General features: G+C 37.6%; 2 protein-coding genes and 2 long non-coding RNA genes across 5 annotated transcripts; 2 read left to right on the top strand and 2 right to left on the bottom strand.

Annotated features, from left to right (window-relative positions):
- Nucleotides 1–288: 288 nt before the first annotated feature.
- LOC121901153 lies at nt 289–3,418 on the bottom strand. Of its 2 annotated transcripts, XR_006097183.1 has the most exons (4): nt 3,336–3,418; nt 3,034–3,136; nt 865–972; nt 289–757 (listed from the first exon to the last, which is right to left on the bottom strand). It is a non-coding gene; the product is annotated as an uncharacterized LOC121901153 (long non-coding RNA). The 2 variants fall into 2 exon arrangements; XR_006097182.1 differs by having other exon boundaries at nt 289–972.
- Nucleotides 2,828–7,975, top strand: LOC121901151 (interferon-induced protein with tetratricopeptide repeats 1-like). Its single transcript, XM_042417859.1, has 2 exons — nt 2,828–2,899; nt 6,045–7,975. The coding sequence occupies exons 1-2, from the start codon at nt 2,895–2,897 to the stop codon at nt 7,381–7,383; spliced, it is 1,344 nt and encodes a 447-aa protein (XP_042273793.1). The 5' UTR covers nt 2,828–2,894; the 3' UTR covers nt 7,384–7,975.
- On the bottom strand, nt 6,396–12,026 carry LOC121901154. Its single transcript, XR_006097184.1, has 5 exons — nt 11,779–12,026; nt 10,932–11,124; nt 6,901–6,923; nt 6,626–6,718; nt 6,396–6,486 (listed from the first exon to the last, which is right to left on the bottom strand). It is a non-coding gene; the product is annotated as an uncharacterized LOC121901154 (long non-coding RNA).
- Nucleotides 9,531–13,651, top strand: LOC121901152 (interferon-induced protein with tetratricopeptide repeats 1B-like). Its single transcript, XM_042417860.1, has 2 exons — nt 9,531–9,990; nt 12,035–13,651. The coding sequence occupies exons 1-2, from the start codon at nt 9,986–9,988 to the stop codon at nt 13,362–13,364; spliced, it is 1,335 nt and encodes a 444-aa protein (XP_042273794.1). The 5' UTR covers nt 9,531–9,985; the 3' UTR covers nt 13,365–13,651.
- The last annotated feature ends 73 nt before the right edge of the window (nt 13,652–13,724 follow it).

The raw sequence follows: 13,724 nt of genomic DNA, 5'->3' as shown, positions 1-13,724 counted from the left end.
CAAAACCCTACCCAAACCGTGCACCACCTATCCAGTTGACAGCTGGGTGGCGCAACTGTCGAATTGGACATCGCGTGCTGTCAGCTGGGTGGCAGCGCTGTCGACTGGATAGGTGGTGCACCAACAGCAGACCATTGATGTGTGAAGTTATTTTGGGGACACTACACAGTAAAAGAGTGAACAGAGTGCACATGTGTAAATGAGGGATCTCAAAGTTCAGTTGCAAACTGGTGGATGTTTGACGCTCGCCACTGACTGACGGTCAGGACACAAGACTGGAGACTGTGATAAGTTTTTTTGTCTTCTTTATTGATTTGGGTGTGGTTCAACACAAACAAATAAAAGACAAGCAATATGAAAATCAGCTTACTGATAAGTAATGACTGACAACTTATCCAAATGATATTAACAAATACAACAGTGATGGCTATGGAGATGACATTAATATAACCAAAGTGGAATAAGTATCAAATAACATTTTAATAAATATTTCCACCAAAACCTGACTATAATGACCTAAAACCTCAGTTTCAGTACTACTTTCTGTCAGCAAACTAAATCTTAACGGGGTAATCTCACTGAGGAAACCAACAGTGACACCTGGTGTGGAGTGGAGTGTAGCACCAGCCATGTCACAGTATTAGTGAATGCTGTGAAGCACCGTGACACACCAGTGGAGGAAGACATCCTGGAGAAAATAAGAATGGCAAAGGAACAGGATCCACAGAACTTGCTGTTCAAGACCTTGTGCAGAGTGCTAAGAAAGAAGAAAGAATTGAAGATGAAGCATGTGGGTTAGCCAGAAAGGTTTTGAGAAATCCTGTCTGCAGCTACAGTGGTATGAAAACATTATTATGGGTTTACAGAAACCATGTATCTGTTGATGAGGCTATTGATTTGGCAGAGGAGGCTCTGGAAAAACATCTAGATGAACGTTATCTGGAGGGATGTGCTGCACTCTGCGACAGGCGCCTAAAACAAAGCACAATACACAGAACAATATCAGCCTCCATATAAGAATTTCCTTGCAAGTGAAGCGCCAATCAAAAGACTTTGGGATAACAGGTCTCAAAGGAGTGATTGGCGACGCAAATAAAAGGACAGGGTCGAAAGTTGATCAATTTTAACTTTATACAAATGAGAGCTGAATTCACCTATGAGCTCTGTAGTTGGTGGTGGGACAGAGGGTTCGAGGCTGCAGGATCAGGAGAGAATTTCAAACCTCACCTGGTCAATCAGTGCGTGGAGTGAAATGTAATTAGTGGATTGTCTGTTTCATTCAAAATTTTATCTGAATCAGTTTATTTGAATGGAACCATGGCAATCAGGTCACGGTTAATCCACATAATTTTTCAATTTTGTTTTTTGATGAACTGTTGTGAACTTGCGAATTTGCATCATTGACCAACACAGTTGCATGTGAAATGTGAGGAGCTGCTGATTCCAGAAATGTTTTTCCCCAATCAGTACATATATATTAACATTATAGTGAAGTTAATGAAAGAAAAAGACTGCTGGAAGGAAGCAGAAAAAACAAAAGCTGATAAATTCACTCTGAAAAGATGCTCAGCAGTAATAGAGTTTATGTGATTTGTAGGTAACAAGCTGAATCATTTAAAAGCACTGAGATGGTCTTTTAAAATGTCATTACCATAATCATGTTATGAACTTTAATGGTCAGGTTTTAATCAGATGTCTTTGGACTCATATATAACCATGGTGTTTCTATATAACTGGTGTGTTGATTTAGTTTTTTTCTTAGCACTGTTTTTGAAGTTTAAATAAGAAGATAATGCACTTTATATGAAATTTCCTTTGCTGTATGAACAGAAGGAATGATTATAGCAAGAAAAACATGTTTCACCGTTCATTTGTGCTCCTGACTGTTTGTTTTAAAACTCACTTGACAGATTGTGAATCCTTAAATCTGGCAGTCAGGCACTAAGTTTCTATTGCTGGGAAACGAAAGTTAAGATTCCTTCGAATGAACGAGAAGCACATTTTCGTCTCGATTTTATTCGTGCGAATTTGCTGACCTCAGAGTTCAGCAGGAGGAGCTTGAGTATTATGTGTTATTTTGTCACAGTGTCTCTCATATGTCTACATGTTCCCTCTCATCTGTATGGAAGCCCATTTCCGCCAATGTGATGAAAAAAAAAGATCCTGTAAGTCACTGTAATGAGAAGCTTTCTCAAAATAATGACTTAATGGCATAACAGCTGTAGATGGTATTGTTCTCATTTTCAAGCAAATTCATGAACTGAAAAATTTAACAAATAGGGGAAAATGAAATGAAAATGAATCAGAGAATTAAATGGTCTTTAATTGATTTACAGTCCCAGATTTTGATCATTTTAACTGTAGCATTTCTTCTTATTGCTCTTACTCATGGTAAACTGATTTTCAGTCTTATTGTTATTTCTGCCTATTTGCTGCCTGCTTACTATTAAAAAAGTCTCAAGACACCAATACTCCAATATGACAGGGGACATCACAAGGTATCATAATCCTCAGTTTTATTCATTTTTACAGTAGCGTTTTTTCTTATTGACTTTGAAACCTTTGTTCTATTTGTTAATTTGTTCAGTGCATGAATTAACTTGAAAATGACCGAGCAAAGCCATCTACAGCTGTTATGCCACTAAGTCATTATTTTGAGATAGTTTCTCATGATTTTCAGAAAGTTTCTCATTATATTGACTAATAGGATTTTTTTTTCATCACATTGGCGGACAGGGGCTTCCATACCTCTCTGTTCGCTGCAGCGAACTGCCGTCTGTTCGCATGGCCCCGCCTCTAAAAGTTATTTGCACATCAACATGTTCATGCAAAGACGTGTGCTCAACATCGCAGCAAGCTGCATCAGAGTAATATTAAGAGAAAACAGCAGGATAATGCGGTGAGTATTTCAGACAGTATATAAAACGTCTTATTTTAGAGCATCAGAGCACAAAGTATAAACATGATGGATCTTACAAGTTAATGACGACGTTTTTATAGTCAGTCAGTGCTGCAGAGTTCTCTCTTACTTACTTCCTTCTTTCATCCCCTCCCTTCTTTTTTAATTTACTTTGCTCTCCTCTAGTTTCTTGTTCTTTTTCTTTCTTCTGACTTTCCTTGCAGCCAGCGCCACAGTCTGGAATTCAAAAATAAAGATGAATAATAATAATAATGAGCCCCCGGTGCAATTCGACCACACCCAAACAAAGTCTGTAAAATTACAGCCTGGTTGCCAGAATAAATGTTGGCATTGTACGTTTCTGCAAACACGTGGAATCTCCACGTTTCAATACATTTAATACATATCAACATTTCTACAATATAGGGAAAGTTACGTATTTCTGATGCCATCTATATGAGCTGACTTTCCTATTAAGAGGCGGAGGGGTTGGGTGGTTGGGAAGAGACTGAAGCAGCAGACAGCACCTTGAGACCACAACCTGCTTCCCGTTTAAAACCGGGTTTTTTTTACGTTGGGAGACGTTGAGACGTTGGGACATTTGCAGGCGTTTTTATTTTATTATTTTTTATTTTAACCCAAACCATGATCTTTCCTTAACTAAATGTTTTTTTTGCCTAAACCTAACCAGACCTTAATTTTTTAAATTATTTATTATTCGTCTTGTACTTCTCCTGATTATTATTATTATTATTATTATTATTATTATTATTATTATTATTATTATTTATTTATTTATTTATTTTAATTTTTCCCCTCATTTTTATTTTACTTTAGTTTTAGGCTAAAACAGTCAAACATGAGTGTAAAAAGTATCAGAACCAGCCATTACAATCCACCATGTGTTGATTAAGTGTAATTTATTTTATTTATTTATTTGGATCCCCATTAGCCACTGCCAATGTATCATCTACTCTTCCTGGGGGCCACACAAGTTAACATTACATTATAATGCAAAACAATAGTATGATAAAATCCATGGCAAACAGGAACAAAAAAAAAAAACATGTAAAACTGTAATACTTTATTTTACAGTTACTTTAATTTTATACCAATTTCCTGGACTTTTCGGAGTAATTTGCAGGTATTTAATAATTATTTTTTAGTATGGTGCAATTTGGTACAAGTTATAAGAAAAAACATAAAAAAGTGTAAAGTTGTTTGTTTCTTATTATATTTGGGTTCATAGGTAGATGCTAATTTGCAAAAATTCTTAATAAATTTGACTTAACAATTCTTTAAAGGTTTTATATGTAAGAATTGTGAAGCACTTTACATGTAATCAATAACAATAATAATAATAGTCAATAAAAGAATTGGATACAGCTCAAAAATAGTAGTTGTATGCCTAAAAACAACATATATAGTGACTAAGAACTTCCTCTTTAATGATCATATAGATACGTATTCTGTTACAAAACATGTTCTAATTGGAGACAATTTTTAACCGAAATTTATTGGAAGTACAGGAATAGTAGCTTAAAAACAGTTTTACTTGTTAAATGTGTTAAATGTTTTCATTCCTCTGTGCATAACACATTGCCTTGCATTAGTTTTGTGAAAAATAACCTTTTAATACATGCCTAGTATTAAAGTCATGGCCATTACTACTATATGAAAATTGACGGTATAGGACATTTTGGATTTTAGACAATTAAATATTTCTTATAAAACAAAGCAGGGAAATAATCATCCTGTCCTTCACCAGTGAACAACCTGAAGTTATGTGCATTCTGATGATGTTAGCTCTTCTGTTACAGTTCAGTGTGAGTAATGTAAAAATGTTTTAATAAGACCTTCAGTAGTGGAAGAAGTACTCAGATCCTTTACTGGAGTAAGATTACCAACACGGCAATGTAAAAATACTCCATTACAAGAAAAAGTTCTGTATGAAAAATTCTACTTCAGTAAAAGTACATAAGTATTATGAGCTTGATGTAGTTAAAGTATTGCAGTAAAAGTAGTGGTTTGGTCCCTCTGACTAATATATTATTATATATGACATCATTAGATTATTAATAGTGAAGCATCAGTGTTAGAGCAGCATGTTACTGTTGTAGCTGCTGGAGGTGGAGCTAGTTTCAACTACTTTATATACAGTTAGCTAGTTTAGTCCAGTGGTTCCCAACCTAGGGTCAGCAGATAAATCTGAGGGGTCGTGAGATGATTAATGGGAGAGGAAAGAAGAAAAAACAAAGTTCTGATACACAAATCTGTTTTCAGTTTTTTGGACTTTTTCTCTAATCTTTGATTTTTTGGTGAAATATTGGATCATTTGAACATTTATTGAAATGAAAGCATGTGGGAAGTTTAGAGGGAAAAATCACTATTTGGTGGAGCTGTTAACAACTCATAGATGTCTGAAATGTGACCCCGACTACACACTGCTTTTTGTAAGACGTCAAAAAGCCAAAAAGGTTGGAAACCACTGGTTTCATCTTTAACAATGTGTTGTATTTTAAAAGCTTGTTATATTATCCATTGTGTCAAATCTTCATCTGAAAAGTAACTAAAGCCGTCAAATAAATGTAGTGGAGTAGAAAGTACAATATTTCCCTCTGAAATGTAGTGGAGTGGAAGTATAAAGTAGCATCACCTGGAAATACTCAAGTAACGTTAAAGTACCTCAAAATTGTACTTAAGGACAGCAATTGAGTAAATGTACTTTCCCCCATTGAAAACCTTCCTCAGTACCTTCAGCCATCTTTCTACAGTTCCTCCCTCATTCTCTACTGAGTTCCTTCTCTCCTTTCTTTCCTCCTTCCCCCATCCATTCCTTCCCTCATTCTGTCCTCATCTCCTCTCTTTATTTCTGTATTTCATCCTTTCTGTCTTTCAGCTCATTTCTCCATTTCTTAACTTCATTCACTTTTGGCTTTTCTGTCTGTCTTCTCCCTGCCTTCCTTTCTTTATCCTTTTTCCTTCAGATTCTTATTTCCTCATCCCTTGTTTCCCTCTTCATTTCTTCCATCCCTTCCTCCACATGAGATGAATACTGGTTACCCAAACATATCACACTTCAGAACATATTATATCAACATGCTGATGATGTGTTTTAATATTTGTTGTTTTTATTCTCCATCAGTGCTGCTCAGAGTCAGTCAACACTGGAGGCCAAACTGAAGGCCCTGCAGTGTCACTTCACCTGGGACATCGACCCCAGCAGGTCCAAACTTTTCCGTCTCAAGGAGAAGCTGGAGGACATTGGTACCAAGGAGGGAAACAGCTGGCTGGGTCACATTTACAACCTGCAGGGGTACATTCACTACCAGCTGGGCTTCACTGAAGACACCCGGCGTTTCTTCAGCAGGGCCGCAGAGGCCTTTTGCCGGTCGAGAAACACCGTCTCAGATGAAGGTCCCTGGTTGTTGGTGAACTACGGGAACCTGGCTTGGCTGCACCACCACCTGGGAGAACAAGCAGAGTGTCAGACTTACCTGTCAAAGGTCGACACCCTGCTGAAAGAATACCCATCTCCATCCCATGACGAGCTCCATCCGGAGATCTACGCTGAAAAAGCCTGGACCCTGATGAAGTTCGGCAAAGAAAAAAAGGTGCTGGTTGCAGATTACTTCCAGAGAGCCATCAGGATGCAGCCGGACATGGTGGAGTGGAACACCAGTTATGTCATAGCATTAGTGAAGGCTTTAAAGCACTGCGACAAACCAGTGGAAGACGACATCCTGGAGAAATTGAGAATGGCCAAGGAACAGGATCCAGAGAACTTGTGCCTTGCTGTTCACAACCTTGAGCAACGTGCTAAGAGAGGAGAAAGAATTAACAATGAAGCACGAGAGTTATCCAGAAAGGTTTTGAGAAATCCTGTAAGCAGCTACAGTGGTATGAAAGCGTTATTAAGGGTTTACAAAAGCTATGTATCTGTTGATGAGGCTATTGATTTGGCAGAGAAGGCGCTGAAAAAACATCCAGATGAACGTTACCTGAAGCGATGTGCTGCACTCTGCTACAAATGGAAGATCGTTTTTGCCAGGGACAGTCATGTAAAGCAAAGCATGATAGACAGAGCAATCAGTCTCCATAAAGAAGTGATTTCTCTTTATCCTCATGGGTCACTTGTGAAGAAAAGAGATCTCGCACATATATACGCAAAGTCCAATCGCGGCCAGGCTAAAGCTGAGCAGATTTACCAGAAACTGCTAAAAATGGATCTGGAACCTGCAGACAAACAGATGCTTTACAATGGCTACGCAAGATACTTAAACTATGATCGACAACATTACAACAGGTCGATAGAATATCATATGAAGGCAGCAAAGATACCACAACAATCCTTCTTTCGAGAGAACAGCATCAAAGCTCTGAGGAAGATTAAAATAAGAAACAGGAGCCCAATGTGTAGAAAAATAGAGAAGTTACTGACCAAGCTGGCCAGGCTAGAAAAGTCCAAATCTAGTAGAAAGTGAAGGTGCAACATTACCTTAAAAATCTGTACATATTCATCATTCTGATTTTAAAACATTAGGAAAACTTGAGGAAAAGATTTGTGGAAGTTACAGGACCAAGGTACGTTTGAATCGTTTGTTTTTTCAGTACAGTTGACACAGGCAGAAACCAGAAACAGGTTGTTTTTTTCGTTTTTTAAATTTTGGGCAAAAAAACAAAAAACACAAATTCAGCTTGATTTTTTTGTTTTCTGTTCTTGCTGACAAAACAAATTTACCACTCAATGTTTGTTTTCATTGGTGGGTGGGCCTTCAGTGCCTCCTTGTTTCTGATTGGCCAGTGTGCTCTGTCAATTATGTTTGCACTGTACTCTTCATAATAAAGGTACCAGGTGAGAACAGAAAACAAGAAATCGAGCTGAATTTGTACTTTTTGTTTTTTGGCCAAAATTTAAAAAACAAAAAAACGTTTCCGGTTTCTGTCTGTGTCAATTGTACTGAAAAAACAAACGGTTCAAACCTCGGTCTACAGAGTCCGGGTATCATCGAATAATTTGTAATTAATTTGTAATTCAAAAACCAAAAAATGGTGAATCTGTTATTTGTTTCAAAACAAAAAACGGAAAAACGTTTTTGGTGTCAGAATCAAATAACGTAGAACCAATCAAACCCGGCCAGTTTTTGGTTTTTGCCGATTCGTTTTATCGTTATTCCCTTTTGGATTGAATATCGGACAGGTCTGCAGACATCAAGCCAATTTGTTTTTGTGTTTGAAACCAAAAACGGAAGTCACATCATTTTTTCCTTTTTTCATTTTACACCAAAAACGAAAAACGAAATCACGTGATCTATTCCTTTTTTGTTTCCAAACGAAAATCCAGAAAACCAAATTCAAAAGACCATGCGATTTTGGTTTAGAAATCAAGTATTTTTTGTCAGTTTTGTACGATAGCGGAAGCGGCTACATTAGCCTACTGATGATCCTCAGCGATCGTTGCTATGGTGAAGACGGCAGCGACAGCCGCGCGTGTGTGTAAATGGGATGAAGACGGGGTTATAAAACTGAACTTTACAAACAGTACATATATATCAACATTATAGTGAAGTTAATGAAAGACAAAGACTGCTGGAAGGAAGAAGAACAATTAAAAGCCTATAAATTCACTCTGAAAAGATGCTCAGCAGTAATAGAGTTTATGTGATTTGTAGGAAACAAACTGAATCATTTAAAAGCACTGAGATGGTCTTTTAAAATATCATTACCATAATCATGTTATGAACTTTAATGGTCAGGTTTTAATCAGATGTTTGTGGACTCATATATAACCATGGTGTTTTCTATATAACTGGTGTGTTGATTTTGTTTTTTTCTTAGCACTGGTTTTGAAGTTTATATAAGAACATAATGCACTTGAATATGAAATTTGCTTTGCTGTAAACTTTGTAGAAGTGAAAAATAAAACTGTCTGATAAGAAATGTAAAGATTAATATGATGTATAACCTGAATATAATCACAAAGTGGAACTGATTGTATTGGTAGAAATTTGTATCTCACTTGTACACTGTACTAATGCTATAAAATAAACACTATAAAATCTAATATGTGTTTGTTTTGGTGGTTAATTTACAAGAAATTCATGTTCTCCACACAGTTCTGCAGCACTGCACACAAAACACTGATAAACGTCAAACATTGAGATGAGTTCACAGAAACCAGGAACCCAAATGAACATTGAAACATGTTTTTCTTGCTGTAATCATTCCTCCCAGTCTGAGTTAGTCATATCAAGTGGATATCTGACACATTTACAGTCTTTTTAGCATCAAATTCCCTCTTTGTGTTTCCTCAGACAGTGTTTCCCTGTTGAGCTGCAGGTGGAAGTATAGTAACAAAAAGAGGAACTTTGGCACTAAAAAGACTGTAATGTTGAAAGATATCTACTTGATTTGACTCCTTTGGATGCTGAAGCTTCATATTAGCTTCAGATAAACTTTTAAATACATTTTTGCATAGAAGAAGGACTGTGGATTTTGTCCCCCCATCACTTCCATTGTAAGTGCATTATGAAGGGATCTTCTGATGGTCATTATGAACAGGAGGAATGATTACAGCAAGAAAAACATGTTTCAATGTTCATTTGGGCTCCTGTCTGTTTGTTTTAAGACTCACGTGACAGATTGTGAATCTTTTAATTGGGCAGTCAGGCAATAAATTTCTGTTGCTGGGAAACGAAAGTTAAGATTCCTTCGAATGAGCGAGAAGCGAATTTAATTCGTGCGAATTTGCTGACTTTAAAACTCTCTAAGGGCTCGAGTTTTTTTCTATTGTTTTCTCACAGTTTCTCTCATAAGCCTCCATGTTTTCTCTCGTCTCTCTGTACGTTGATGAAGCAGACTTTCTGCAAGTTTGTAATTCGCTGCAGCGAACTCCCGTCTGTTCGCTTCGTCCCACCTCTAAAAGTCCAAAGTCCTTTCTGCACCATTATAAATATCATGCTCAACATCAGAGCAGTCACAACAAAGCAGAAGTTGGACAACAGCTACTGACTTTATGCCAGCGGACCCAAAAGCTGCTTCAGACTAATATTTAGAGAAATACTGAGTTAAGGAAACAGCAGAATAATGAGGTGAGTAGCTGCTTCTGCACTTCAAAATGTATAACAATGTCTTATTTTAGGGTATCAGAGCCCAAAATATTAACATTATGGATCTTGCCAGTTAATGATGATGTTTTTATTATCAGTCAGTGCTGCTGAGTTCTCTCTTATTTTATTTTTCTTGTTCCATTTCTGCTGTTCCTTCTTTTGCCTTCAGTTTGCTCCCTTTTACTATATTTTATGATTCTTGCTTTTTCCATATTACCTTTCAACAAGGATGAGATCACGAATCACCTGATGTAAATCCACCACACCCAAAGACATTTCTCATAAGTCTATAAAATGTTATTTTCTGTCTATTTAATATAATTATCATTCTTTTGCTTATTGTTATTATAACTTATCAGTTATTTTCTGTCAAATTTATCCCACTTTTTTCCCGTTTTTGCCTAAAAATGTTTAAAAAAAATTGTAAAAAGTATCGGAATCAGCCATTAAAACCCTCCAGGAGCATTTAAGTGTAATAATGTTCTTAAGTTCTTCTTCAGTAGCTACAGTTCTGCTTTCATCCATCTTTCCTCCTTTCCTTCCCTCATTCTGTCTCCTGTCTTTGTTTCTTTATTTCATCCTTCTTGTCTTTCAGTTCACTTCTCCATTTCTTAACTGCATTTGCTTTTGTCGTTTCCTTATGTCCTCCCTGCCTTCATTTCTTTTTCTTTCAAATTCTTATTTGCTCATCGCTTGCTTCCATCATCATCTATTTATTGTTCCTTTGCTTGTTGCTTCCTTCTTTTGTCCTCCATTGTTTCCCTCTTCAATTCTTTTTCTTCCTTTTTTACCTTAACTTTCCTACCTTTATTCTTTCTTTATTTCTTTCCTTCTGTAGTTTCCTACATGCTTTTTTATGCTGTCTCTACTCTAAAACTTATTTCGCCATCCATTTCTCCCCTCATTCACTCCTTCCTTATTACCTTCCTGTCCACTCAATGCTCCTTTGTGCTCCATTTCTTCCCTCCCTGCACATGTGCAGATAAGGGATCTCAAAGTTCAGTTGCAAGCTGATGGATGTTTGACGCTCGCCACTGAGTGACGGTCAGGACACAAGGCTGGAGACTCTGATGAGTTTGTCTTCTTTATTGATGGTTGGGTGTGCTTCAACACAAACTAATAAAGGAGAAGCGATATGAAAATTAATTAGTGAGTAGTGCCTTTTATGATTTATGTAAATAACTTTGAATTGCCTCGTTGTTCAAATATGCTATACAAATAAACTTGCTTTGCCTAGTAATGACTGGCAACTTATCCAAATATTAACAGCAAAATACCACAGCTATGGCTATGGAGATGAAAGTAATATCAGCATCGTAGAATAAGTATCAAATAAACATTTCAATAATTTTATCCACCAAAACCTGACTACAATGACCTAAAACCTCAGTTTCAGTACTACTTTCTCTCACCAAAACTCCTAACAGGGTAATCTCACTGAGGAAACCAACAGTGACACCTGGTGGCCTTTACCTGGACATGGCAGCTGATCACTGATGACATGACACTTAATTAGTAACACTCAGTTAATTAAAATACCATACCTATCATTTACTAAACAAAGAAATTGTACCCTTCTGTCATCCTAAGAGCAGTAAATAGCAATATGAATTAAACATCTACTATGTAAAGATAATGTTAATGCACAAGAGGAATCTACCATGTGGCATGATAATTACTGTATTTACATAACGCCATACTTAGTACAATGATATTCTGTATACATGGCAGATAAACAGTGCAAAGAATAACAAACAGAAAACTACTTACAGTATGTCAAAAATGCACACCACCACCTGGATTTGTTTGGTCTAATGCAGCCACACTCCACTCATCAAGCCTGATACCTCTCTGTTGCCAATGAGGAGTATTAATCAGTGTGCCAGCAGGTGGTGCATTCGTGCAAATGACCATAAATCAACCTATTCTGAACTGTTTAGCCTTTCTGATAACATGAGATGAACACTGGTTAACGAATATTATATTTAGATCTATTTTAATGTGTGTTGTTTTTATTCTCCATCAGTGCTGCTCAGAGTCAGTCAACAATGGAGGCCAAACTGAAGGCCCTGCAATGCCACTTCACCTGGGACATCGACTCCAGCAGGTCCAGACTTTTATATCTCAGAGGCAAGCTGGAGGACATCGGCACCGAGGAGGGAAACAGCTGGCTGGGTCACATTTACAACCTGCAGGGGTACATTCACTACCAGCTGAGCATTCAGTACCAGCAGAGCTCCACTGAAGACGCCCGGTGTTTCTTCAGCAAGGCCGCAGAGGCCTTCCGCCGGTTAAGAAACACCATCTCAAATGAAGGTCCCTGGTTGTTGGTGAACTACGGGAACCTGGCTTGGCTGCACCACCACCTGGGAGAACAAGCAGAGTGTCAGACTTACCTGTCAAAGGTCGACGCCCTGCTGAAAGAATATCCATCTCCATCCCAGGACGAGCTCCATCCAGAGATCTACGCTGAAAAAGCCTGGACCCTGATGAAGTTTGACAAAGACCAATACCTTCTGGCTGCAGATTACTTCCAGAGAGCCATCAGGATGCAACCAGACATGGTGGAGTGGAACACCAGCTGTGTCTTAGCATTAGTGAAGGCTTATAAGTTCGACGACACACCAGTGGAGGACGACGTCCTGGAGAAATTGAGAATGGCCAAGGAACAGGATCCAGAGAACTTGTACCTTGCTGCTCACGACCTTGATCAGCGTGGTAGGAAAGGAGAAAAAATTGAAGATGAAGCACGTGAGTTAGCCAGAAAGGTTTTGAAAAATCCTGTGAGCAGCTACAGTGGTATGAAAGCATTATTAAGGGTTTACAGAAAACATGTATCTGTTGATGAAGCTGTTGCTCTGGCAGAGGAGGCTCTGGAAAAACATCCAGATGAACGTTACCTGAAGAAGTGTGCTGCACTCTGCTACAGATGGAGAATCGTTTTTCACAACGACAGTCACCTACAGCAAAGCATGATAGATAGAGGAATCAGTCTCCATAAAGAAATGATTTCTCTTTACAATCATCCGTCACTTCTGAAGAAAATATCCCTCGCAAATATATACGCAAAGTCAAATCACAGCCAGTATGAAGCTGAGAAGATTTACCAGGAACTGCTAGAAATGGATCTGGGCCCTGTAGAGAAACAGATGATTTACAACTACTACGCAAAACATTTAAACTTTGATCGACGAGATTACAACAGGTCGATAGAATATCACATGAAGGCAGCAGAGATACCGCACCAATCTTACTATCGAGAGTACAGCATCAAAGTTCTGAGGAAGATTAAAGAAAAAAACAGGAGCCGAATGTGTGGAGAAATAGAGGAGTTACTGGCCAAACTGGAAGTCTAGAAAATCCTATATCTAGAAGAAAGTGAAGGCACGATATGTTTTTGGATTCATATATAACCATGGTGTTTTCTATATAACTGGTGTGTTGATTTTGTTTTTTTCTTAGCACTGGTTTTGAAGTTTAAATAAGAACATAATGCACTTTGTACGAAATATGCTTTGCTGTAAGCTTTGTGGTAGTGAAAAATAAAACTGTCTGATGAGAAATGTAAAGATTAATATGATGTATAACCTGAATATAATCACAAAGTGGAACTGATTGTGTTGGTAGAAACCTGTATGTCACTTGTACACTATACTAATACTATTAAATAAACAATATAAAATCTAATATGTTTGTTTTGGTGGTTCATTTACAAG

This window comes from Thunnus maccoyii, chromosome 7 (assembly GCF_910596095.1).
Source record: "Thunnus maccoyii chromosome 7, fThuMac1.1, whole genome shotgun sequence".
NCBI classification, from domain to species: Eukaryota; Metazoa; Chordata; class Actinopteri; order Scombriformes; family Scombridae; genus Thunnus; species Thunnus maccoyii.
This window is presented reverse-complemented; position numbering and strand designations above follow the sequence as displayed.